Source organism: Fukomys damarensis, unplaced genomic scaffold, assembly GCF_012274545.1.
Source record: "Fukomys damarensis isolate Sample0158 unplaced genomic scaffold, DMR_v1.0_HiC HiC_scaffold_31, whole genome shotgun sequence".
NCBI classification, from domain to species: Eukaryota; Metazoa; Chordata; class Mammalia; order Rodentia; family Bathyergidae; genus Fukomys; species Fukomys damarensis.
This window is the reverse complement of record NW_022900943.1, coordinates 3,809,987-3,837,774: the sequence shown is the minus strand read 5'-3', so window position 1 is coordinate 3,837,774 and position 27,788 is coordinate 3,809,987. Positions and strand designations below refer to the sequence as shown.

Here is a 27,788-nt window from a genome sequence, read left to right as displayed (position 1 = left end):
ATATATATATAACTTAAGAGTCACAGGCTAGTCACTGTATTACAAACTTTATAAATATGATATGTAATTGATGAAGAAACTGATATTCAAAAGTTCTCTCTCTTAGGCAAAAGAGTTAGCTAAGGATGAGACTGAAATCCGCACTTGAGTTTGCCAACTCCAAAGCCCAAAAATCTGTCATTATTCTCTTCTGCCTCTTATTTGCGTTCAAATATATTGATATGGACCAAATATGTATACACCTACGTGTATTTATGTGATTTATTTAGAAGTGAATAGCTACCCCTTTGCCTTACTAGTTGGAAAGACATTCTGCTCTAAAAGTCACAGTGCAATTTAGAAGTTCACCACGTAAGCCTACTTTACAGAGAAATTTAAAAAATGACCACGTCAGCAGGTAGTCTGAAATAATTTGTATGACCATTTTTTCATCATCATATTAATACTTAACACTGACTAGCTACTTAGAAAGTAGTACTACTAAACTCCTATGTGTATCCTTTGTTTTATCTTCACAGCACAGCTATGAGGTACTATTATTTTCCCTGTTTTACAGGGGAGGAGCCACGGTAAAACAGAAACAGGCCCGAGCTCACACTCCCGTAAAGCATGAGTCTGCCTGCAGGGTTCTGTTGCATAAAAGTGAGATGTAATTACAGCCATTCCACCGCACCCGAGGGTGCAGGCTCCGCACACCTCCCTCTGCGGGGCATGTGGGGAAAGTGTCCCACTCCACCTCCAGGCCAGCCGTGACAATACCCCAGGGGTGCTCGCCCTCTTTCAGGGCCCTACGCTGGGAGAGACACGAAACCCCAGAGGATGTCAGTGGCCTCGAATCACACTTCTTCCAACTGCCTCTGAAAGGAAAGCTTTCACCGACCAGCAACGCTGTCCAGTCGACTTACATGTCTGACATCTGCAGAGAAGCATGTTTAGCTTTCTGATATTTCCCTGCTATGTTTGCTCCGTCAACTTCATCCATAAGTGAGAATGCTTATTTACTGAGGAGTCCATGACGTTTCACTGATATTATTTCATCTTTATAGGAACTCAAATCCAAGGGAGATGAAATTATCTCAATTTTAAAGGTGAGGAAATTATGACTGAGAATGGCGAAACCGTCTGTGCTAGCACCAACAGTCAGTGTCAGAAGTGGGAATTTAACCCAATCTTCATTGCTTTCTTTTCTTTCTTGGGTGCTGAGGTCTGAACCCAGGAGCAAGAATGCACGAAATACAAATCCTACCACTGAGGTACACCCACAAGCCCTACCCAGTTTTCTCTTTCAACATCCAGTGCTCTTTTGCCTTCCAACCAGGTTATGTTTTTACAGCCTGAAAAGAGTTACCGTCTCCCCTCTCTTTTACATCCTGCACACAGTAGAGCTAAAACCCTATTTATTCTGGGGTCAGCAGAGAGAACAAACACAGTCATCTAATTCTGCCTAAAGTCAGACAAGATATGACCTTTCAATAAACACAAAAGATTCCAAGTTGGTCATTAGTTCAAGATTCTCAGGTCTCCCCTCTTCTTCAAATCACGCTCGGTCAATCTATAGACTGCCACAGATTACATTCTAGAAAGACAGCTTGGCAATCTCAAGAAAAACAAACATATAAACAAACAAAATCAGAAATCAAACAGACACACACTGTCTTTAGGGTCAGGGAGCTGGGTTAAGTCAGGCTTCAAAACTTCCCTCATCTAACATTTGATAAGCTCTACACCAATACCAGGCCGGTACCGGCAGGTTTACGAGAGTGAACAAAGACACGTGGTCCTTAGCTTCAGTGAGCTAGCCGTGTCTCCACCATGCCCACAGCCATTTCTGTGATCATGGGAGAAAGTCACTTAACCTCTGTGAGCCTCAATTCCACTAAATGTTAATTCACTGGCAATAACTGCAAGAGAATGATATAAGGGGATTCAAAGAGCAAACTTACGTGAACTTACTCCACAGAAGGTCATCTAAATACAAGTGTTTGCTTTATATTGACGTTTTCTACCACATGGATACCACAAGACAATTATTCTGCACAGACCCCTAGTGCGGAGGCACGGGAGTCTTTGCTTCTTACTGTCCTCAACTGCTCAGCCGCAGCTACCCCAGTCAGTCCCCAGGAAGCCTGAAGACACTCCAAGGGTCCCCTAGACCAACCGAAGCTGCTGGGTATCCATGAGATCCAAGGTGGAACATCAAATACCCTGCATTTGTGTTACTCGCCAGTAAGGAAGCCAGGGAAAGCATTTTAACAAATGACTTTACTGACTGATTTTAAATAGTGGTAGAACTTAAAGGCAAGAGTCCTGAGAGAGTCACACCAGAATAGACCTCCAGTGGTCCATCCGGTTCTCTGGAAGGGAGGTGGGACTTTGGCTGATACTCAAGAAATACTCATCCAGACGTGGGGCAGGGCTTTCCGGGCGGAAGGAACCTTACTCACAAACACCTAATGCTGAGGAAGACCTGAGTTTGTTCGGGAATGGAATACTCCTGATGTCCTCAAAGGTAAAAGTTACAGAGCGGGAAAGGTTGTGGAAAGCCGTTGATCTACTCACAGGCCACTTCCCCTGAAACTCAGAGCTGGAATTATGCTAACGTGTATCATAAAGCCCAAGTCACAGCCGGAACACCAATTCCTCCCAAATCCAAAGCTGAGCTTCTCCTACACAAACGCGCCCACCAGTCTGAGAAACGCCCTTCCCCGCTAAGGTACAAGGCCCGGGGACGGTGTCATGACTCCTCTCTGACCAGGTTGCAGACTGCTCAGCTAACTGTTCGGGGTGTCTGAACTGGTTCTCTGAGCTCGGTCAGCACTTGCGAACGCAGAGATCCCCACAGATGCGCTGATGTGTAAGCCCCGGGAAATCAGTTACATGCTCAAAATAAAAAGACTACAAAAAAACTGATTTTTAAAATACTACAATGTATTCAAAACCGAAAACCAGTTTTGTACTCAAAGAGGGAGGTAAAATGAGGAAAAGACAAAAGGGTGGTTGCCAATAAATGTACCATGAGAGAAAGATCTGAAAAAAATTATTCTTCAGTAGCAGAAAAACATCATATACTTCCTTACGGTAGCATCAAATTACAATTCCCATTTCCCCCATATTTAAAATTTACCTGAAAAGACAAAAGGGTGGTTGCCAATAAATGTACCATGAGAGAAAGATCTGAAAAAAATTATTCAGTAGCAGAAAAACATCATATACTTCCTTACGGTAGCATCGAATTACAATTCCCATTTCCCCCATATTTAAAATTTACGTTATTTCTCTCTATCTTCTGAGTAAATACTTTGATACGTAGAGATGAAGACTGGATTTTTAACCTGTAAGATTACCTAAATAATTGTAGCCAATTTTATGCCTTTTATACTCAATTGGCTAACTTATAAATTATACAGATAATCATGTAAGGGAAAGGCAGTTTTTATGAAAAAAAGTCCATGCCCCTTAGTTGCTATGCCAGTCTTCTAAATGAATCCGTGGCATCGCTGCCATCTTCCTCTTCTTCTGAAGGACCCTTCATGCAGGACAGTCTCTAGGTGATAGTGTTAAGGGCTCTGCTTCTCTTTTCCCACATCCCAAGTTCAAAATCAAGCCACACACCTGCTACTCTTCCACATCTGAAATGATTTCTGAAGGCAGAGTGGCTGGGTGTACATAAAGGATGCAGGTTTGGGCCCAGAGAGATGTGAATTAATATCCTGGCTTGACCAGTTCAACTTACAGTACATCTTCATTTGCCCAGTAACACAATCTATAGCCAACTGCTAACCAAGTCAATATGTGGTAAGACTAACAACCATCCTAACCTGCCTTGATAATTATTCTCCTTTAACTGACATAATATTCAATATACCGTTGTTGAGAGCAATAATGCTAAAATTGATGCCTTCAGGGCTACAAGACAATTGAGTTTTGGGCAGACAAAATGACTTGTACACTAATAGTGCATTATAGAGTCCACTGCTTTCAGATGCACATTTTATAGTCTACCTGTATGAAACCACTATATATATATAATTATATTCAAAGACATCTGAGCATGCTTTATCCTTAGTACATGTAAGTTTTAAATGTTGGCCAATAATCAGATAAAACAGATTTAGAAGGGATTTCTTTTTATATTCCTTTTTTTCTTTTACAAAATGAGTATTTTTTTCACTAAATAGTTGAAAATGGTTTTGAATCCTACAACCTTTTACTTTCTCAAACCTAAGAACTGTTTTCATAAGGAACAGGTATATTTTAAATGCTGAATGATAAAAATCATCATTTAAGTAAAATCTATTGTCCATCAATTCTATCAATAAAACAAGACATACACTAAGCCTAGAGTTCTCCTAATGTAAAAAACCAAAAACCCCCAAATCTATAGTTTCCTGAAAATGTCAATTCTAGACTCTGAATGGAAAAACAATATATAAAATTTTGTATTTTTCAAAATTTATATTACTGAAATTAATTACAAGCATCACACTGAAGGATGTTTCTTATATAAAATATTTTACCTCAAGTAAGATAGTTTACACATGTTAGTTTGTGGGTTTTGCTGAATTTTTCTTTCATACTTAATTTCTCTTGCAGTTTTTTATCTTTACCTTGTGGGATTTCACATTAAAAAAGAAATAAGAGCACATTTTAAAGGGGACGTTTTCTGTACTTGCCTGGGAGATATATTGAAATGTGGGGGAAATTAATACTTAAATAATTGTTTAAAGCAAGAAAAAATAGAGATTCTGGTGGAGGCAGAACAGGAGTGCCGCGTCCCAACAGTCATCACGTTACGCATAACGGCCATCGAAGTGCTACAGTAAGCTGTCGGCCTGTGCTCGTGGCAAATTGGCCTAGCCGTGCAGTTAGCCACCTGTCTGGACAGAAATACCAATGCACACGCTCCTGTTACCCCAGGCAGAAAACACCTGTGGAACTGAAATGTCACACTGATGGAGCAAAACAGTATTACAGCAGAGACAGTAAACATGCGCTTCTCAATCAGAGCAAAATAACTTATAGGTTTGGAATGGGACCACTAGCCAAGCCAACAGTCCCATTCAGACAGCTATCAGGGGTTTCTTCCTTTGCATGTGCTAGACAAAAAAAAAATATCAATCCCAAACAATTCACCATATTTTGGAAACAAGTATGAAATGATGTGGTACTGTGTAGGTATCAGGGCCAAAATATGTAGAGACCTCGAAACCATCCTGTGCTGGATTTTCCTTGCCCTCCTCCTGAACGTTCTGCCCCCTCCTATCCCCTACCCACCCCAAGGACCGATCTGCCCACTTATCCTACCAGAAATGTCCCCATCCTGAAGCAAAGCAGTGAGATAATGTTGGGAGCATGCTCTGTAAACTGAAGACATCAAACGTGGTTACTGTTATTGTCAGCATCATCCCTTCTTCTTAGGGCCAAATTTCCTGCGCCTTACAAACTAAGGTTCTCGCTAAATTGAGATTCTATTCTGTGAGCAGACAGACTATTCCACTTCCTCTTTCTTTCTCTACTTCTACTCGCCATGCCTCCATTGCTGTCCTTTCCTGCCCAAAACCTGTAAGTGCCACACAGGAGAACGACAGAAGTCTGAGTCCTCTGAGGCATGGCCCCAACAAGAGGCAGCCCAGTCCCCCGTATAGCAAGCCAGCAGCCAAGGTCCTGCTTGTAGCTCAGGTCGTAACACGGAGATAGTAGGCACAGCCAAAAACCTGTTTTGGAGGGGTCGATTCTCCTGACACCGTTCCCATCAGAAATTTCAAAGACCTTTTCAGACTCTGCCTTTTAACTCAGAGCTCCCTCAACACTGGATGTGGTCATCTCATCATCCAGGGCAGAGCTGGATCCCAGGGTCTCCTCAGGTCAACACACGCTTCTCAACGTTTAGTCCTCAGGGGTTGAAGGAAGGCAGAAGGTCATAAAGACATTTGGGAGGTGAAGTGTACATTGGCACAGGACACACTCAGTACCACCCGTGACATAAGAAGAAACAGACAAGGAGGGCAGGCGGGGCAGGGTGAGCTGTGGCCTCTGAGAGGCCTGGAGGCTGTGAGGGGCTGCAGGTCACTGATAGGAAGGAGGGGCTTCGGCTGGAAGAGCAGGTACTGTGAAGGCCAAACCTATAAAACCATGTCTGCTGGTTCAGAATGGAACCTGTGAGGGCTACAAGGCGATGTTTTACTTGTTGTACAAACAGGGAGTTTATAGAGCTTGCAGTTTCTCCTTTGATATGGATAAATATACAGTAAGCAGCGAGGCCACACACTCAACAAAGGAGAGCCCCGTGTCTCCTACTGGTGTGAGAAACAGCACAGAGATGGAGGGTTCTCTCCAACTGTCACACAGCCGTCACCACCTCAGACAGCCTCCTCCTTACCAGGGCTGCACTCATCCTTCACTTGCGAGGGAAACAAACTCACCATGCAGGGAGAAAGTTGGACTCACGACGCACAAATCAAACGAATCCGGTGCACAGGCCACATTTCCCTCTCCAGTACACAGCACCCGTGACCCCGCAGCGGCCCGCCCGTCATCTCCCGTCCCCGTCCTTGACCACAGCGGGGCTCAGACACTGGCGTTCAAGCCCTGCCCTACCTGAAGGATGTAGCCTCGGACGTAGTCCCGCAGCGTCCAGCCCAGGCCGTGCAGTATGTGCAGCACTTCCTCTTGCTTCAGGACGCTGAAGAGCCGGTCCAGCAGGATCTTTAGCCGCACAGGCACTGCCTGCGTCCCATAGAGCATCAGGCTGCTGATGTCGAACACCACGTTGGACTGCACAATTTCCACTTGCGTGGGATGGTACAGGTGCTGTGTGCTGAGCTTGTCCAAGGCTGTGGTTGTCCCACCAAGGTTCCAAGGGTGGGGGTGGGAATAAAGAGAGAGAGAGAGAGAGAGAGGACAAAGTCAGAGTAACCAGGACCATGACTGGAGGCGAGCAGGGCTTCATGTGTACAGGAAGATCCAAGCCACAGACGATTGGGCAAGGTCCTTTCCCCTCTTTCTCTCTTCTTTCTTTTGTTCCCCCCTCTTCACTGTGTCATTTAGCGTTTATAAAGGAGCCAACAGCAAACACAAAATACACACAGCTTCCAGAAAGAGAATAAGAGGGTTTTAAATGACGGTGGCTAGCTTTAAAAATTTGACTAATTAATTTGCTAACTCAACTACTGCAGCTCAAGTCATACTACCAAGATGTCCCTTGATCTTCTCATCATAGATAGACAGATGGCTAGATAGACGGACAGATAGACAGAACTAAAAAGCATACAACCTGTACTGAGGGATAGAAACACCTGAAATTAGCTAAGTGGAATCATTCAAAAGCTTAGTTCTCCCAGTTTCTCCCTTGTTCACATACTACATAGAGAGTATGCCAGCGAAGACAAAACCAAGTTATTTAGGGGGAAAAGAAATTCAAGTTATAATTAGTCACTATGTTAACAACTCTGACAAGGCTGTCAGAAGAAAAGGAAAACAAATGACTAACATCAAAATCTGTGAATTATCTCAGTGGAGAAAACGGAGGATGGCCATTCTTAAAGACTTTAAAGGAAACTGTTTCAACAACTGGGGTCTTTCTCATCAACCCTGAGAAACAGTGTCTCGCCTGGAAATGAATGCCTCAAGGAGAGGTCGTAATTCTAGCTCCTGTCTATATGTGAGTTACTGGGAACCTTAGTGTTCATTCTACCTCAGTTTCTCCAACATATATTAATAAGTTTACACTGCCTCAGCTAAAGACTTGAACAGAAGCTGCCCAGATTGAGAGATGATGAGAGGCACCTAGAACTCCTGAAGAGAGCACAACAGGCACCGCCATAACTCCCAATTCTGCACACACGCTCTTTCCGAAATTAGAAAAAGGATAAACACCGAAACCTGAAAGATGTTCGTCTAACCTGAGCCAGGCAAATCAGTATCAGAAAATATCCTGGCCTGAATCAACCACATTTGAGAGCACCCGAAGTTCTTGCAGATTCTAAGCCGCTGTGTGGCCTCTCTCGAGGGTCCCGTGACATCTGACCCCAAAGCAGCAAGGGCTGCCATCCATGTGAGATCTGAGCAGCTCCTACTTTTACAAACTAGTGTTTCTGCATAATAATTCAGGGATTCAAAAGTGCACGCACAGGGTGTTTAGTTCTTCGAACGTATTTTTTCAGGGCTCCCCTCCACTCTCATTTCCTCCTGACTTGTGGTCACTAGAGAGTTCATGTGCTCTTGATAAATTGCTTTCTTATATCCACAGTGTAAAGGCCCTTATCATTTACCCACTGGCTTCATTCAACACATTTACTCCCAGGAATACTTTGTCAAAGAGTTCGGGTTTCCTCATACTTCATTTCTTGCAGCTGATGTGTCTGATCTTTCCTATTCTAGTGGTTAAGTCAACTTTGAATAAAAAGCTTTAAAAATTAATTTAACATTTGGGAAAGATAAGGGATTCACAAGCCTAGAGACTGAAGTCTTCTCTCACTCCACAGGGCATTCAAACTGCAAAAAAAGCAGGAAAGGGGTATTATCCTTGTTCTTAAAGTACAGTTTAACTCCACAGCCTTCCGATGAAATTGGCCAATCTACTCACAGAACCCAGTAACAAAGGAGGGGAAACCCGCTTCCTGTTTCTCTTCAGCATCCTCCTGAATCTCACTGAACACTTCTCCACAAATTAACACTGCTCTGACCACAGCAAATGTGACAGAGAGGATTCCAGAGGGGAGTGACACAGCTCTGACTTTTCTGCAGGTGTCTGGCACTCAGTGCCTCTCCATTAGGGTCACACAGGTACACGGGCGGACGTGCTCAAAGCTCAGGTAAAGCTGTGATTCCTGTCTCTGAGGAATTATGAAGGGCTGACTGCTTTAAAAGGTGAAAACAACTAAACAGTCATCACAGGTACAGAAAAAGAGGGAAGTTATTCAAACAATCAGAAGGTAGAACAGGTAGAGCAAAAATATTTTCCTTTAAACCCCAGAGTGGAGTTATAAAGAAACTGCCCATTGTTTTCTTCCTAAGTATGTCATGTGTCAAGAAGTAGGAATACTGTGACAAACAGAAACACAGTACACAGCAGGAGTCAACAGTGTATTCTGCACAGCCCGGCCAGTACTGTTTTGGATTTGCGGGCCATACATTCTCCTTCACAGGCACTCACCTGAGCTGTTATAGCAGGCAAGGAGCCCCGCACAGACATGGCTGAAGCTAAGGGCTGTGTGTCTGTGTTCCCGTCAAACTATATTTGCTTCAACAGGCATCCGGCTGACTTTAGGCCCTGATATCAAGGACAAGAAGGCAGGCTACATATTTAAAGAAAGTCAGTACCAGCAGTAGTAGTGAAAAATCCTTCAAAGTTAATAATAAAATACTCTAGTTTAGGTGGCAATTGTTTACATGAGCCATAAGTGAGGGTATAAAAAAACAATTTAACCAGTTTAGAAATAACAGCCTCAAATTTCAGCCTGAATAGCCAATGTCAAGTTTCTTCACTGTGATAAAGTGTTCTGCTTTATATTTCCAGGACCATAAGGAGCCATCATGTGACAACTTTGGGAGAAGTGTCCTTGAAGGAAATAAAAGGCAAGGGATGACTCTTGGTGCCACCACGTCTGCAAACTGAGGCTGTACTTCTGCCAAATTTCACAGTATCTAGATGATTGTGCAGGACGCAGACCTGAAGCTTGCAGGGTTAGGAATATGACACAGACCAGCGTGCTGAGGAGAAGACAGTATATCCCAGCCTCCTGACCACAACCTGCTCAAGAACAGGCAAGTAAGTGACAAGGCTGGGTGGTCAGGCTGAATTGGACCCAGTGGGAACTTCTGCTCTTTTCTATAAATCTGTAGATACTAAAAATGTTTGAGAATACACCACACAAGTCAGGCTGCAAGGTGATCGGAAAAAGAATGAGTAGTGATAATGGTGTTTAAACTGGCAGATCTGGCAGTGCTTCAGGTTGGTGCACCCTGGAGTTTTCAGTCTCATCCCAGACAACATAAGCTCCCCCATCCTCCGCCCCACCTCGGTTCACCCACTCCCTGAAGCAGCGTCCTGTTACTCGAAACTAAGAATGTCCCAACTGATACAGAAACCCTTTGGGCCACTTTTCCAGCTAGATACCACGTAATTTCAAAGCTGCTGTCAGCATTTCAACAAAAGGTATGTTAGTTCTAGGCCACATGCTGTTGGTAAGTTCTGCCATGACTGGAATGAGGAGAATCCTACACAATTTCTTATCTTAAAAAGAGCTCACAGCCATAATGAAAAATAATGGTGGCTGTGGGTAGCTAAAAGAAATGACTATTTAAGCACTGGCTTTATGTTAGGTACTATTCTAGGGCTCACAACTGTCTTATGTAACCCTTTAATTAAAGACTCATGCATGTATTCCGAGATCACAGGCTCAGCAGGGTCAGGTAATCAGCCTAAGGTTACTCAGAATTTCACCAGCTTCCTTATATACACGTTCGGATAAACAATCAATACTAAAATTTCAAGTCTTTATCATGTTGGCGTCCCTCACGCCCAGCAATCTGGGCTTCTTGCCCATCACTCTGCTGAAGCAAGCATTTCACAGGTCACCAACACCTGACTTACTGCGAAACTCAATGGCTTCTTTCTTTCATTATTCTCCGTGCTCTCTACAGCAGCTGACCTTATTGATCACCACTCCTCCTAAAACGTTCTCTTCATTCGCACGTGCATGCATTTACTCGTCAGCACTTATCAATTTAACAGCAAAGTAGGCATCGTATGTAGATGAAAACCCACTTTATGTCATGGCCTCCACCTTAAGACACAGGCAGGCAATACAAAGGCTGTAGAAGCGATCTGGTAAAGTACCATGGCACATGGAAGAGAGGGCAAGTCTTCTGGGAAGCACAGATAATCAGCAGTCAGGTGAGACAGGAGGGCAGAGGCGCAGGCAGATGGAACCAAGACGGCGTCCTCACTCGCTGTGCGCATCAGGCGACCTGGAGGCGGGCCTGCTTCCCTGGTCTGAGATGGGACCAAGACTCCACACTTCTACCTGGTCCCCGGAAGGTGTGGATGCTGCCGGCCAGGGGCTATACCTTTAGAACCACTGAACCAACAGGTGTAAGAGAACAAAATATCCAAGGACTGTGTACAGAAGACACAACCGGGGCAAAATACATAGCTGGAGATGGAACCAAGAAGGTCAGGTGGCCATCAGGAGCTCCAACCCCAAGGAAAAGACCTACAGAAAGCGTAGGAGTGTAACTCTTGTTAACAGGCAATAGAGGTCATTAAACATTGTATATGACGAAAGGATTTTAAGTTACACATAAAACTCCTAACAACAGAAATGTGATTAAAACGACAACTGCCAGCCCGGGAGACATGACACATGTCCGGCAGAAAAAGTGTGTGAAGGTGCTGGATGAGCCTTGGTCATGAGCTACAACCCTCTGACGTGCAACAGTCCAGAACGTGGAGGTTGAGTGAGAGACGCTGCCGCACGGATTCTAACACGAGGTTCCGCCTACACGACAGTGAAAGCCAGAGAGGAGTCAGGGCAGGGATCCAGGCAGCCAAGCGCTGAGAGCAGGGCCCTTCTGCTTTCCTACACAGGGAGACGCCCTAACAGAGGGGTCTGCTACGCCAGAGGCCTGCCAGGAGGTCTGCAGACAAGGCATTCAGCTCCCAGACCCTGCGGCACCACACTCCAGCGCGTGTGCACACGCGTGGCCGCCTTCACTTCCCTGCGCCAGATCCCGTCATCCTCCACACGGTCACGGTACATCCGGGCTCATCTACATGGTCCACTGTCCCAGGAAGCCCCACTCCTGTGAAAAGGAACGATCTGTCCAAAATAAGTCACAGTTTTTATTCCTCTGGAAAAGCTTCCTTTATTCAAGGCTCTTCTTTGCCAATCCTATCTAAGTGCAGCCAGAACCCCACACCTGGGCCTATACCGGAATGTTCTGAATCTGTAGACAACACACAACGGGGCAGGGGTGACGAGTTCCCCTCTCGCACTGCTGTGCATTTTTAAAATGGGTCACTCTTCAGACAGTCCATCAGAAAATGGTCCCAGGCCCCACTGACTCAAAGGTGAGCAATCCCTTTGCACTATCCTCAATCCTCGCTCACCCCCTGAGCCGTCTCCCCTGAGAAGAAAAGCCCGAGAGCATTCAGACGCCTACACTCTCTAATTCAGTTTGAATATTTTCCTGGACCTGCCCAATTTGTAAAATTCACAAGATAAAAATCACATGATTTCTTGCAGAAACTTTATCACTTAATAAGGTAATTATAACCTATGTAATCAAAAACATAAAACTTTCAGATATCACTAGTCATTTTCATATTATAAAATTTTAAATATTTCCTACAACCTATTAAAAAATAACAAAAATAAATAACAATCCAAATGCCAAAAAACTTAATTTTTAGCAATTTAAGCCTTCTTTTTAAGTATATATATATATATATATGTAGTCTAAGCATGAGATCTATCAAAATTAATGATTTCACATATTACTTATCTAATTTGTTCCTTAAATTCTATTATTAAATTGTGCTACACATGGAACCACATTTATTAATACCATGACTTCTAACATAGTCCCCATTTCATAAACAACTTATTGAAGCTATGCATTATAGTACATCATTATCAATTAAGTAAAAGTAGCATTTCTACTATAAACTTTTTATTTGAAACACATTTTATTCTGTAGTCTTTCAGTAATTTATTATACATAATATAGTCTACAACTTTCTGATGTTTTTGTAAATTTTCATAATATACATATCAATACATTTATTTAAGTTAAAATGTGAGAACATAATTTTCTATGAAAATTAAGTCAGATTTGTCAGCTTAATTTGACCATAAGATCGGCTTTGTCACGAAGGCTATGTGGTAGAAATTTGTTAATAAAGGTAGCTAAATCCACAGCATTAAGACAAAAGCACCTAATTAAACCAATGATAGGAGTGATATGAATTAATAACTAATATAGTGTTCTTTTTCTCAATCTTCTATATGTCTACTGGAACAAACTGTCTCTGAGTTAAAGATGAACAGTTAAATGTATAGTCACTTGATACCTCTGCCTAAAGCCTTCTTCCAGAAATGTGAGAAAGCGAACGACCAGGGCACTATCTGGGACCATTTCCTTGCCCTTATCAGGACCAGCGATGTCCTCAGGGGCATCTGGGAAACACCTGCAATGGCCTCTCCGCATGGAGGGTGCTGGCACCCCAGGGCTCCCCATGCTCTCTGCTCACTAGCGTCTCAGCTGTCACATCTGTGAAAGTGGGCAGAGAAGTGACTGTGCGCTTCTTTCTGTCTGGTAGATGTTATTCATCCATGGATACAAGAGCCAGTCTGAGAAGAAAAATTATATTCCAGAAATCTCAATGACAGATGTACTTCCTACAAAAATCCACTTCTTGCTTAATAAATTATGAAAACTTGTAATATTTACATTGCTTCCATTCACTGAAATGACCAACAAATAAAAATTCTATTCTAGATACATTACTTTCTTAATTTTTATCACAAATACATATGATAATCAATGATAAAGGACTTTCCAGTGAACATTTACCATAAAGTAATCGGGAAGAAGAGGATGAAAAAACAACAGTTCAGCCTGAAAAGTGAAGATGTAAAGCAAACAATTAATGGTGCATGCTCTCTTCAGAGCAAGGACAGAGACCCTAGCTCCACCCTTCGAAGGTTCCAATTCCACTCTACCACCTGCTTGCGACACCGCACTGCCGAGTCACTTGACACACGAAAATGTTGGGACAGTCGTCAGCTTGCAAAGCTTTTTTTAGGTGCCGTCGAGATCACTTCATCAGTCAAATCAGAATAAGTAAAAGGAGGGTACAGAATAAGACCATGCTAAGAAGCAGAGGGGAAACAAATGCTTGAAGTAAACATGAGGCAGGGCCACGAAACGATTGCTATTTTCTAAGTTGGTAGAAAGTCAGCTTGAGGCAGAGAAAACATCAGGTTTCCAGACAGGGTGCCTCTCCGGCTGCCTTCTGTGATACCTGCCTGGAGGAACCAATTACTCCTACAGCAGGCAGGTGATGCCTGACCTACAGACTCAGCTCTGCCCAAACACCGTGCTCCCAACTCCAAGCACGCTACCTGACTCACAGGGCTGGGAAAGGCAGACTAGAAAAAAAGGCCAAAACGCTTGAAATCCTTTTCATGTCTGTCATTTTTTCATAGGTGCTCACTGCAAACATGCTCCAAATGTGAGAAGAGGGAAAACAGAAAGAAAATCATTCACAATCTTACCATCCAAAGAATATGATTGGGCACATGTTGACGTATCTGTTTCCGCTTTTTTCAAATCTAATTTTATGTAGTTCAGATGATACTACGTGGACACAAGAATTTAATTTGTTGGGGTTGTTTTTCTCACTTTATATCATGCAGCAAGAACGTCCATGATCATCTCTATTTCCTCTTGCTCTCCTAAGTAATCAGTCACACATTTGTACCCACCAGTTTTTCTTGGACCAATTCCTTCTTTCTCATCTACTTTCTGTCACTACAGAGCCAGTGTTTGGGCCTTCACACCTTCACCACTGCAGTGATTCCTACCTGGTCTGGTCTTCGGTTCTCACTGGCCTACCACCTCCTAAACACATCTAGTTAGTCTTCTCGAGATACTGTGTAGCATTTGTGTCTCCTCTCTGCTCAAAGATTCCCAATGCTGTCCCCATCCTCTTCACACACCACTTCCAACAGACAGACAGACAGACACACGCTCCTTTAACAGGGGCAGAGGCCAATTCACTTGCAGCCTAGTAAGTCTCTAATCTAACGTGAGCCCTGTAAGCCACCAACTGACTGTCTCAAATTCTTAGCATTGTAGTATTCAGTCACACTGGGCATTTTCTGGCCTTTACCCTCACGTTCAGCTTTAGAACAGAAGAGACATGATTTGGGCCCATTTAAGGCAAACTGACTAGGGAAAAAAACATACTTTAAAAAGCTACATGTGAACACACAAGATTACAACCTGCGCGGCTCTACTGCAAAAGACCCTCACGTGGGGGGGCAGAGGGCTCAGCCCGAGCCAGCTCAGCTGGGACACAGCCAAGAGCAAAGCGAGCCAGCCGGGGGACAAGCGGGTTCGACCTGCACAGCTATGTTTTTCAGGAGTTTTATTGTCAGTTATTTTCCTCCAAGGCCTTCTTCGTTTTTACTGACCTTGATCATTCTTTCCTTCCTGCTCCAATTCAGATTTTACTTTTGTTTTCCATGAAGACCAGACAGGTGCCCCTACCTAAAAGCGAACTATTTCACCAGAGACAATGCTTAGACCTAAGTCCCAGACACAAGCTGCCTGTTTACTAACGTGCTTGTCTTTCTTGATTTTAAGCATCAACCTCACCTGACATAGACAATGCTTAGACCTAAGTCCCAGACACAAGCTGCCTGTTTACTAACGTGCTTGTCTTTCTTACAAGAGCTTGATTTTAAGCATCAACCTCACCTGACACGTAATGGCTCAGGGGTTCAGCGCTCATAATCAGGAGTGGATGATCAGCTAATATAGAAAAAGGCAACTGTTCTATTTTCACTGAAAAGGGTAAAGGTATGATGATTCCATCCTGCCACGTTCTGAATTTCACCCAAGTGCTTTCTCAACCCTCTCCTACTGTGCGGGCAGGGAACTACCTCAAAGAGGGCAGTGCTAGCTGGGCAAAGATTCGGATTAAACTGCAAATAATTTATTCCCTTTCCTACCACTTCATATTCTAGGTTAAAAACAAGATGAAAATCAAATATCATGTAAAGATGATCTTATATCGAGGTGTACAGACTGAATTGTATAAACATCTTGAAAACCATCCACAATAGTAGCATAGATCACTAGATGTGATCAGTGTGCTAGATTTATGGTCTCACAGTGACAGAAAAAGCCATAGAGCAGACTTGAGAAAAGGGTCAGAGAAGAGTCACCCAGTTGAGACTGTAAGAATTGTTTTCTTGTGTAAAAGGCTCAGAGGAAAGAAAAAAAGCGAACTGATAAATTAACCTCTTTGTTGTTGTTTATGGTGTTAGGGATCACACCAGAGCCCTCACACCTGCCACATGGTACTCTACCACCAAGCTAGGCCTCTACCCCTTAATGTCTTTCCAGTATATGCAGAATTTCACCTGGCAAAAACTTTACCTGTACAGTAACAATACTACTTAGGAAGATAAGAAGAAATTTCATATAAGCTTCTTAAACTATGAATGAAGTCACTAAAGGATTATGATTTACCTAGATCTCTTCAAAATGCCAGAAACAAAACCTTAATGGCAATTTTCTGACTATACAACAAATGCAAAATGAGAACTGGGTATAATTTCATTAAACACTTTGATAAGAGCCCTAGTTTTTCAAAGGACAGGAGTGGCTAAGCCACAGGACCCCAAAATAACTAAGTCTGGATGTGAGAACAGAACTGTCATAAGGACAATAAATGAAATTTTGGTGGTTCATTAGTGTATATTGCATAAATGTAAACTAACTATAAAATGTCATGCAGAATATATGATAAAGTGCTATATACATTTGACTGTATATAGAATCAAGTAATATCCTTTACAGAATTCACTTTTCAAGTGTATAAAATCAAGCTGCGTGCGTGGGTCACACTCCCCACACGATCAAATAAATTAAATTAAAACCCTATAACTCTACAGATGTTTCTTCCAGTGTTTGCTGTGACAGTTGGAGAAATAAGAACATAATCAGATTGTTTTTCTTCTTAACGTAAGCGTATAATAGTGATCCAAGAAAACTGGCTCTTGGTGATAATTTTTAGTTCTAAGTTGCCCACAATGTTTTTTTGTAACCATAACTTTCTTCAAAAGTCGAACTCAACTGACCAAGGTGATTTCCACAAGAATGTATTCATTGCAGGCCCCGATGCCCAGTGGATTCCCCCAGCAGCTCTTTAGACATGGAAACAAGAAGCTAACAATCATTTTTGCATAATAAGTGTGCAAAGTGGAAAATTTTCACAATCACCTACTGTGCAGAATAAAAATGATTAAAATTTTCTATGAAAAGGGTCTACAATGAAATGTTATTTCACTAATTCCCAGTCCCACCCTGGAAGGATACTCTAAACTTTTCACATGCCAATTTGAAGAAATTTTATAAGTTAAAAAAACATTTTCAAAAAAGTTATTTGTTCATTTTGGGAGAAAGCCCACAGGGCCTTAACTCGCAAGGCTAATTAGATAACTCCACGTCTCTCATCTCAACTCCCTCTAGGATTCCAAATTATAATAGCATCAAGTGGTCAGCTTTTAGGGACTCTGGGTGCTAGAACGCTATTTTAATTTCTAAGACAGTACAAATTTCCACATGTCCTTAGGGAATACTTTTTACGGCATTCTATCAACGATCGCTTTAAAAGTTCTAAAAGTTGTTAGCGACAGTATTTTATATGAGCAATTTCTGAGGGCAGATTTTTAAGTTTTGATAACAGAATGTGGTTATCACTCTCCCCTCAAATGTCTGGGCCATAACTTCTGAATTTATGTGGGTGAGTGGCTCTTCACTTTTGCTAATGTGACCAATAATTTCCAATTATACCATATTTTATAATAACACTATACCCAATATAATGATATGTCATTTCAATGTAGCCATCTCATGAACTTCTTCAGGTTTAATGGGATTTTGCATATGTAGAATTTCATCATAAAGGGGCCCTTTGGGATCATCATAACATCAATCCTTTTCCACTGTAAGTCTCAGCTCTCTTACTACGCAACACTGTCCATTACTCAAGACAAAGGCTTAATCTAACCACAGATTCTAAGCCTCGTCCTAATAAAACCTTGGCACTTGGGGAGAACAGTTATTATTAATGGCAATGATGGCATATTACAAACCTGGGAAACAACTGTGATTAAGGGAAATGTTCCTTATAAGTTGAAGTAATACTTAGGTCTGAACCTTTTATTCACTACTTTGGGGGCAAAGATAGAGGTAACTGGGAACAAATTCAGTACAAAATAACTCATGTTCCATTGAAGTCACAACTTTCTAGCTATATCTGTCAAGGGTGAATTAATTAGGATATTTAATACCAACAAGAGAAAAGTCTTGCTCCTAGAATTTTTTGTCAGAAGAGGAAAGAAATGGTAAGTAGCTGAAAGAACTGATCCCCAAGTGTGATGATGAAAACTGTCAGCCCTTATGTGCAAAGGGTTTACTTTTTTTCTTAAACAAATAGTGTGTCAGTGTTTTGGAAATGAAAAAAGAAAACATGCCACTGAGACTCTAAAACCCTTATTAGATTCCTCCACCTTATATACTTTACGTGAATAGCCTTTCGGTTTTTAAATCCCTTACTACTTGAGAAATAGTATGTAAATTTTCTCAGGAGCTATTGTGAATGTGACTCTAAACTGTAGGGAGGAAAAAGGGACCAAAGTAGTTTCAATAAGCCCCACCGTCCTCGGATTTTAATCAGCCACAGTTAGCTTGGAGCTTTCGGAGCATGTGGATAGACACATACAAACACCCACAATTAGTCTGAGGAAGAAGCTGAGCTCTGCCTGAGACCATACAGCTAGTACTTCAAACTGACTGACATTTACCCCTGCAGCCTCATGCATAAAAAAGTCTTCAGAACAGACTGTGGAAATCATCAATGTCTGACTGTGGCACCCATAAATGTCGTCAGCCCTTGGTGGTTCAGAGCTTGCACTCCTGGCTAGCAAATTAAACAGGTCCTTGCTTTTACTTCTTCTCCTCCTTCCTCACACAGTCCCGATTTGGGGAACATCTCTGTTCATACACAGCAACTCCACTCAAAGGTAGCAATGGGAAAAGAGGAAAATGAACCTGCAAACTTGACATTGGTGTTGGAAGAGATGTGGTAACTGAATCCACCTGCCGAAGCCCGGTTTGAGAATTATTACCACCGAAGATCTACCCAAACTTCCGTCGCTAAGGCTAGCTGAGAGATGGCTACTTAAAACTTTTTCTATTCAATTTTTATTCAGTCAGTGAATTAAATGTATACTGACTAGAAAACACAAGCTATTTAAAAACTACTGCAATTTGCTACTTGAAAGAACTGTGTATGTCTTTTTATTAAACTGAATTCTTTTATAAATGAAATTACCCTCCCTTCAATTGTCCTGAAGCAGCAAGTCACTGCATAAGAATTTCACTAAGGAAACACTCTAAGTGCAACACACACACACGTCAAGCTCTATCAGAGGTACTGAGAAAATATTTCAAAACTGAGTGAGGACAGTGATTAAAAGTCAGTATCTGGTAGGAAATAACTTAAAAGGAAGAAAACATTATATCCTTTTTTAAAATGAGCAGGTTGCTTTTGTGTCACAGGTACTTTTTCTTCCTCTAGCAAGTTAGCCTGAAATTTATTCTCTATCTATAATCAATCTTTTTTCTCTTCCTTCACTGCATGTAACCCCTTAAACTCGGGTATCGCACACACTTCTAACACTGATGCATGTTTTCTTCTGGATGGCTGAGTTTGCTTACTGCATATAACAAGTATCAAGCTGATCTGCATTGGTGACTAGTGGGATAAAAACCCTACATAAAGATTTGCTCATAAAAAAGGTTAAGGGGGCAGACTTCGGGAAAGTCTAAACTAACCAAATCTTAAAGGTATGAACAGAAAATGTGAGGGGTCAGAGTAATGCCTGCTGATGCTTCACTAATACGATCAGTGGTCAGCAGAGCACACAAGGAGACTTAGAAGTTGTCACCTCACACTGCTGGCTGGCTGCTTGACATGTACTAGTTATCAACAAAGCCACAAACCTTTGAGGGTTTAGTAATCAGCAAAATGAAATTATTATATACCATCACATATTTCACAGAGCCCAAATTTTCAGAAACAAGTAGTTTCCTGAAATAACATGAACAAAGGAATAGGGGAGGTACTCGTGAGTGCTTTGAATTATTAATCTGATCACAGTGATTTTAATTTCTAATTAGAAAATTCTATTAATCGGTATCAACAGGCACAATTTTAAAAGCCAACCCAAATTATAAAAGCACTGATATTTTTCCTTTAGATATTTTATTGCACTTAGAAATCTGCAACAGAAAATACTTGCCAAATTCATTTAGTCCCTCACTGAGGCACACATGTGTGATCTCCTAATTTACAGCTTGCACGTGCAGATGTTCACACTTAGTAAAAGGGCTTCTTAATAGCTTTTTTTAATTAAAAGTGTGTTGATAATAGGTGTTCTAAACATATCCAAACAACCCAGCTGAACTGACAAATGCCTGTCTTTGTGCCTCACCATGTCTCACATGGTGTCAGATTTTTTAAGAAAGGAAAGGCTATGGGATTCTGTCCACTTATGCAGGATAACTGTTACCCCAAAGTCGTCCAAATGAAATCTTTCATTCATTTTTCTCTCTATGATGTGTCTCCAACTAGAAAATGTGAATTGCTGCTAGCTCTGTGTAGCTGAGAGCAGAACCACACAGCCGTTGCTGGATGCCTGCAGTTTCTTCCCTCTGCAAAACTTTGAACCCCATCCAGCTTTGACACACTGCCTCTTCAGTTAATAACTATCAAGTTTCCCCTTGTCTCCTGTCTACTTTCCTGAGGCAATTGCGCACTCAGCACCCCGAGATAATAACACACATCTATAAGATAAAAGCAATGGCATTAATGTAATTGTCTGCCTCTCTCTCTTTAGCCTAATCTTTTTTTCCTTCAGTTTTGACTGCCTGTGTGACACCTGTTTTTGTCTCCTCTGATCCTACGACAGGTTTTCCGCTGACAAGGTTTTTGCCTGACAGAGATTCTGCAGACAAGAACATAATAAAATATGAAGAACTGCTTGTCAGAGTTTCTGCCAATGCTCACATGAAATAAAGGGAAAAAAGTCTTTTTTTTTTTTAAGGGGCCCTGTGATGGTCGCTTTTGGCACATCAGGAAAAGACCTACCTCACCAAGTCCTCCAAGCCAAACTGGTATTTTCTTTTATGTTAGAGGTTGAATTGTTTTTTAATTTTTACTGATAGTGGAAAACATGATTAGCCAAAAGGGGGAGGGATGCATTTCTTACCCTCAGATTTTTGCTGGCGAAGGACTAACAGAAGTGGAAGGTATTTCACTCAAGACTGTATCTTCTGAACTCAACAAAAATACCAACATCTGTTAATGATCAAACGCATTTAACTTCTTTAAAATACTTCCCAGTTAGGATATAAAACTTCCCACTTACCTTTTGCTTATTTTGCAGTCTGAGTACTGAGAGGGAAATAGCAAAAGCTAGAACAGAATGAAGATTTTGAGATGAATGGAGAAACAGGGTTAAAAGAAGGCGTCTGCAGGCTGTGCTGACAACCTTTCTGCTAGGAATAACAGGAATCAGAAAGAGACTTGCAGATGGGCTCAGAGCTTCCATAAACCAACGGTTCTGAGGTACCAGGGCGCCCCGGGGGTGTGGCCTCCCAGAGTGCCCCAGGCCCGCCACGCAGGGCTCCCGTCACTCGGAAACAAAGGACGCCAAGGGCGCAAAAGAAGGAGCGTTTCTGGATCCCGGCAAAAGGGCTGCGTAAAGGAGGCAGAAGTCTCTCTTCCAGAGTGAACTGGGTGCACAGAAGAACGGACAGGAGCCACACCGAAGAGGGCCGCAGCGGGAACCGCTGGGAAGGGGCTCGCGCAGAGCCTGCGTCCGCAGACCCAGGAGCTCACAGCGGATCGGAGCGTCCCCCACCAACCTCTTCACACGTGCCTTGGGTCCCCAGACCCGTCCCTCACACCTGCAGTCACAACAGCCACGTCCTCATGCAATACGTTACAAGATTCGGCGGGAATGGTCATTTTTCTAGTGTCACTAAAAAATAAACCATGACAGTAATCTTTAAAAATATATTTTATTTCATAAAGTATACGGGTATTATCGACAGGCAGTTGAAAGACCAATTCACACTTTTTTGTTCTGTTTTTTTGGAGACAGGGTCTCACAGGTAGCTCAGGCTGGCCCTGAACATGTCTCCTGCCTCAGCATTCTGTGCCACCACACCCCGTGGTGAACAATTCTTAATGACCATTTTAAGGTTTTTTTCAAGATGACATTTCAAAACCTAGCATATGCTTTATATTTATAGCGTATCTCGATTTAGACAGCCACTGAGGGCTCAAAAGTCACAATGGTGAGGTCTTCACTGCAGTCCTACACTCCGTTTAAGGCCCGATTACGCTGTCCTTTCATTAGTGAGGTGCATCTGCAGATGCCGGGTCCAGGGTCAGTGTGCAGCTCACAGGACCCCAGACCCCCGGGAGGGCAGGGCATCACTACGGCTCCCTGGCAGGTGCTGCCTCTGCATCTCCCACGACACACTTCCTTGTCACTATTTTCAGCTTACCAACAACAGATTAATTCAAGAAGCTTTGGAAAAGGTACAGATGCCTATGAAGGCAAAGGCAAAGCCTGGCTTTAAAAAAGCAATGCATAAACAACACTTCAGGGCTCTTGGAACACAAATGAACAGTTCCCTCTGAAACAGTACACTTACTTTAGCCCGTGATTTCTTGACTCAATCAAGGGGGGAGAGACTGGAAGAAGTCACCATTTCTGACACAAGGAGAAAGCGGAACAGGAGAGCGCATCAGCATGATACTGCTGCGGCAATCCTGGTCCTGAGGACCCAGCTGCATACCCTACTGTATCTGAGTAGTGTATCCGGAGTACAATGAGAAGAGCTGAGGGTGTTTCATTTATCACCCCTTCAATTTGTGTTCTGCTTAACCTGGTGAACTCTGGTTAATTACAATGTTCCTATAAACAATTAAGCTTCCTGTAGGATCGTTAGCAAGATATAAAAATTTATGATGTAATAAAATGCAATAAAATGATAAAGTAGCGAGCCCATCAAAGCATTTCACATGCACAAAGATAGGTGTAAAAATAGGTAAAAGTAGCCTTAACTCATTCTAAAATTCACCTACTTCTGGTTTTTGAGTTCTCATTTGATAAGTACGCCTACAATTCAGTTTAGCTGGTCTGTCCCTCTCACAATAGGACTTTTGGGGGAAAGGACCCCTTACTCCTGCTCCAGTAAGTGTTCAGCTGACATTTTAATGCATAAGGAAGGTATGGAACTGCCCTGCCTCTGCTGGAGAAACAGCTGCAGCTGGAGAACCCTGGCTCCTACGCGGAGAACTGATAGCACAGCTCTGCCCTGGGCACTGAAGAAAGCCCCCTTAGAGGAGGAACCAGTTTATGCCACCCCCTCCCACAACTGCACCTGAAAGGAGACTCTAAATATTGCAAATGTTGTTCAATAGTACTGATTTAATAATTTTACAGCTAAAATGTTTGGGCCAGAACTTTTGGCTTGTCCCCATTTTTAATTTAATTCTCCTCCAAGCCACCCTGTGGTACTGAGGCACACTTCCACTTTATCTGAATTTACAGGTAAAAGAAGTCTCCGAGAAGTCATTAGCCCAGCAACCCACAACTTTTAACTCAACTACACTAAAAACACATCTGCCCAGTCCACCAGGTTGAAGTTTCGCTTTTCCAGTTTACTAACAGCAACAGCTAACACTGCTCTGTGCAAGAGGTCTGGACTGTGTCACCTGGTCTCAGAAGAACGTGCGAGCCAGCAGCGATCCTTATCACATTTTACAGATAGCAGAGAGGTTGACGGCAGGTGGTGAGGGCTGTGAGGTGAACTGAGAGAGTCTCATTCACCAGCAATAACCCCCCTCCCCGCTCCACATACCTAAATGCTTTCCACACCCAGAGGAATGAGCTCTGTGTGTCTCCTCTCAAGATGCTCCCAAGAAACTCCTCACCAGTGGACAAGTACGGACTGCAGGCCCACCTCACGTCCTGCCCCATCTAAATCAAACGGAGCAGAGAAGTACCTGGGAAGCTAAAAGGCAGAAAGCCCAGGCTTTAAGGAGGAGGCACTGTTTACACTGTGCTTAAAGAACATTTAGGGAGTTCAAAGCATCGCCTTGAAGGTGGGCAGGCTGAAAGCAAATCAAAACAAGTAACTCAGGGTCACAATAAGAGAACAGTTAATGCCATTAATCAAGCACAACTTTGTGCATTTTCAGGATGTCCTCCCTTTACAGCTTATCGCCTTGATCAAGGAGAGAGAGGCAGAAGAGGGCACTGCGCCCTCGGTCAAGCAACCCAGGAAAAGGCCTCGCTTTTACTTTCTCAAATGAAAACAAGCAGAGAAATGTCCAAGGACTTTGCCCATGGAGAGATCAGGACCCAGCTGTCCCACCAAAGCTGGGCAGTTCCTCTAACCTTTCACAGCTGGGCACGGCCACATTTCAGTAGTACTGTCTGGGAAAACTATAACCACTGGAAAGACTTCTTTGGGGCAGAGGGCTGTGACTGGGTCTCGCTATGCAGTTCAGGCTGCCTTCAACTCGCTATGTAGTCCAGCTTGTCCTAGAACTCAAGGTGATCCTCTTGCCTAATAGTGCTGGAATTGCAGGCATGCACTACCATACCTAGCTAGAAAGACTTCTTTTAGGCAGATGCTGTGTGAGCTGTTTTCTCCCAGACCAGTGCACAGAGAGAAGAGGACTGGGTTGCTTCCATTCATGTGTTTCTGGCCAAGGCCCAGAAGCATCTTCCCAAAGGAAAAATGCTCTCTTTGCCACTGCCGGGCCAACACTTCCTTCCCCATGCTAAGAAGTACCCAGATCAGCACCTATGTTACACGTTCACTGAATCCTAAACATTCTGCTTGAAACACTTTCCACTAAAGCAAAACTTCATTCTTAATGGAACAATCTCTCCGTTGGTAAAGGGAGGCCAGAACTTTGGTTGTAGGTTAGTATCTGGGAAAACTAACTTCTCTTTACCTGAGGATTCTTGTGCGTTCCCCATCTCTCCATACTGACAAATCTACAAATTATCCTGAAGACACTTGCTGTTGAGTATCTCAAAATAAGCATGATGTCACAGATATGTCATGTTTTACTGCCTGTGATAGATTTTCTATTTGGGTTTGGAAGGGAAGATTAGAAAAGAAAACAGGACTGGAAAGCTTACTTCTGGTTTTTGGACTTAAGCCAGGGACACTGCTACAGAGGAACAATTAGGAACAAACTACAGACTGGAACAAATGCTAAAGACATGTGACCTCTCACAGGATGAAATGGAAAATCAATAGTTTTGATCTCTTCTGCTTGAGTCCTTATAAGGTACCATGCTAACAAAAAACGGGAGAATTTATAAACAGAATATAGAGATGCAAGGATTCTAACTATAGGACTAATATAACCAAGTGTTTTGATTATAGGATGTTCATACCTGATAGCCCTGATTTGGAACTTCATCATGACTTTCATAGTAGGACTTTTTTTTTACAGTACAAACTTCTCAAATATAGCAAATAAAAATATAGTACATTCCACCAAATTTGCATATTCTGTAATCATATAAAAAATCACTGGTTATCCAAAACTCAAATTTAACAGGATACCTATGCTTTCTTTTTGCATTTTTCTAGAGTACTCTGGGTTTGATGAGCCAGAACTACTAAAACCTGAGAATTCAAATTCAACAATGCCAGGGGAGGTGAGAATCAGTATTACTTCCAATAAATAACAAACAAGGTCCGAAATTAAGGAATAATAGGAATATTAAGCCTTACAGTACATGAAGCTTGTTAGTATATGACACTAAATTAACTTGACATCCTTCATCGCTGCCTGTGGCAAATAACCAAAGATGACCTGCATGAGTATGATATACATTTAGTAAATGTGTTCACTGATGATCAGACAATGCAGAATAAGCCTGTTCATTTCACAGATTTTATCTAAGAGTTTAGATAAATATGGGCAGCAAAAAGCTGGCTTGATGAGCAAATAATTAAAGTAATAATGGAAGACTATCTTTTGCTTGAATGAATTGCAAGTAGTAAAAGGAAATCACATTTATGGAACACAATAAGGAAAAGCTCCCAAGAACTCTACTGCAATAAGCTTTCTGGCAAGGAAGCCATCCGCCAAAGAATAAATAAATAAATAAATAAATAAATAGTAACCCTTCAGATCACTGCAGATCACCTGGAGTGCAAGGAAATCCTACGATTCACAGCCTGTTGGAAGCATTATTTTTTTTTTTAGGTCAAAATAATCTATAAAGAAAATAATCTGTCCTGAAGGAGCTGCTGTGTGGTTCATTAAGCTATGTAATGCATTTTAAATATATCAATTCCTACATTCTTTCCAAACGCTTACACAATACACCCAACATACCTAACTAGGTTAGAGTTGGTTTGTTACAGCTGGGGGGGGGGTATCAATTTGGTTTCATCAGAAGTAAAAATTACTGATTTAGTAAAGGAAAAAAAATGCTAAGAAAATTACCTTTCTAAAATCTGCTCACTTCTTTTATCACGTACAAAAATATACATCATCATGAAAAAAACAATTTTCCAAATTTTCTTGGCCGATCAATAAATATTTCATAAAACCATTCAGAATTTAGTTTATGTTTTCAGTTTCATTGCTTTATTTATCTTCTCTTTAACAGTTAAAAAATAAAGCCTTCATCTGGACTGTGGGCATTAAAATTAACTTCCAAATAATAAACAATAAAAGTGGTTTAGGTGCAGCAGTTACAGCTTCTGGCCAGGGTTTATGATTGGAAACACCAGTCCCCCAACTCACCCGCTCTCCCATCGCTAGGCATGCAGAAGTAATACTGGCTAACCTAAGATTGTGGAAATTTTGACTGAAGCTCCAATTCTGTGGGAGGTAAAATTACAACTCTAGTATGGGGAGAAAGAGTTAAAAAAAAATGAATTTCTCTCTAAAAAAAAAAAATGTCACCAAAAAAGGAGCCTGCTGATGCATGTATCCTGCTATCTTATTTTGGTACGTTAGGACGGATAACTGTTGAATTTAAATTCACCCCCAATCCCAAGCCTCACTCCAATAGTCTGAGGAGAATGAAGGAAAAATAAAGGAAGAGAAGGCAAATGGGGGAAAAGAACAGAGGAGGAAGGTGAATTAAGCAACAGCATGTTGGAGTCCTTTATCCAAAAAATTTAACAGATATGCGACAAAATTAGAAATTCTGAGCTATTTTTGGCCCACCAAGTTTTTATAGGTGAAGCATGGATATTACGTACCCAAAACGTTAAACTATACTCAATAAAGTATTTATACAACAGAGGCCAATACATTTCTAAAAATTCTTTAAAATACCTGATTTTGGCATTTGGTTCATTTTTAGCTGCAATTATCAAAATTTTTTAAACCCCACCGTAACAGGTAGGATGTATTTAGTTCCGCCATGAAACGTTTCTTACTGCTGTTTCACTTATACATTCAGAGAAAAGAAATCACACAGGAGGGGCATGAAGTCATTTCCTCTGCGCCCCACACAGGCACTGTGGAGCCTGAGCAGGGTACCTGGAGATGAGCTCTCGCAGGACATCCGTACAGGACAGGGTGAAGCAAGCAGGTGAGCTGCTGGTGCCAAACAGGTGGGCTCCCTCACGCCACTGCCGCTTGATCAGTGGCAACCAGCCCCTCCCCTCCCGTCGGTGCTACTGAGGGTCGGGGGAAAGGCTTGCACACCCTCGTGTGTGTGTATTCTGAGTTATGAACAGAGGTGCCCCTGCTGAGCGAGAAGAAAGAGGTCAAGATGCTAATTGTGAGGGGAAGAATTAGAATCAATTTTGCTTAGGTCTGAGAAACTTCAAATTATTACCCTAGAATCAGGATATCTAATGATGCAGTAAGAAAAAGCAGAGTCTGGTGTAACAGCTTTATCTTATTGCAAATA

At 42.2% G+C, this 27,788-nt stretch overlaps 1 protein-coding gene across 15 annotated transcripts in view; it reads right to left on the bottom strand.

Annotated features, from left to right (window-relative positions):
* Window positions 1-27,788, bottom strand: part of Bnc2 (basonuclin 2) — a 340,522-nt gene that overhangs the window by 116,161 nt on the left and 196,573 nt on the right. For 14 of the 15 annotated variants that reach the window (XM_010630930.1, XM_010630931.1, XM_010630932.1 and 11 more), the window contains one exon: window positions 6,598-6,833. In XM_010630930.1, the coding sequence (XP_010629232.1) occupies window positions 6,598-6,833 (236 nt within the window). Of the gene's footprint in view, window positions 1-6,597; window positions 6,834-21,233; window positions 21,314-27,788 lie in introns of those variants that run through there. The other variant, XM_010630940.3, reaches the window with a different exon arrangement.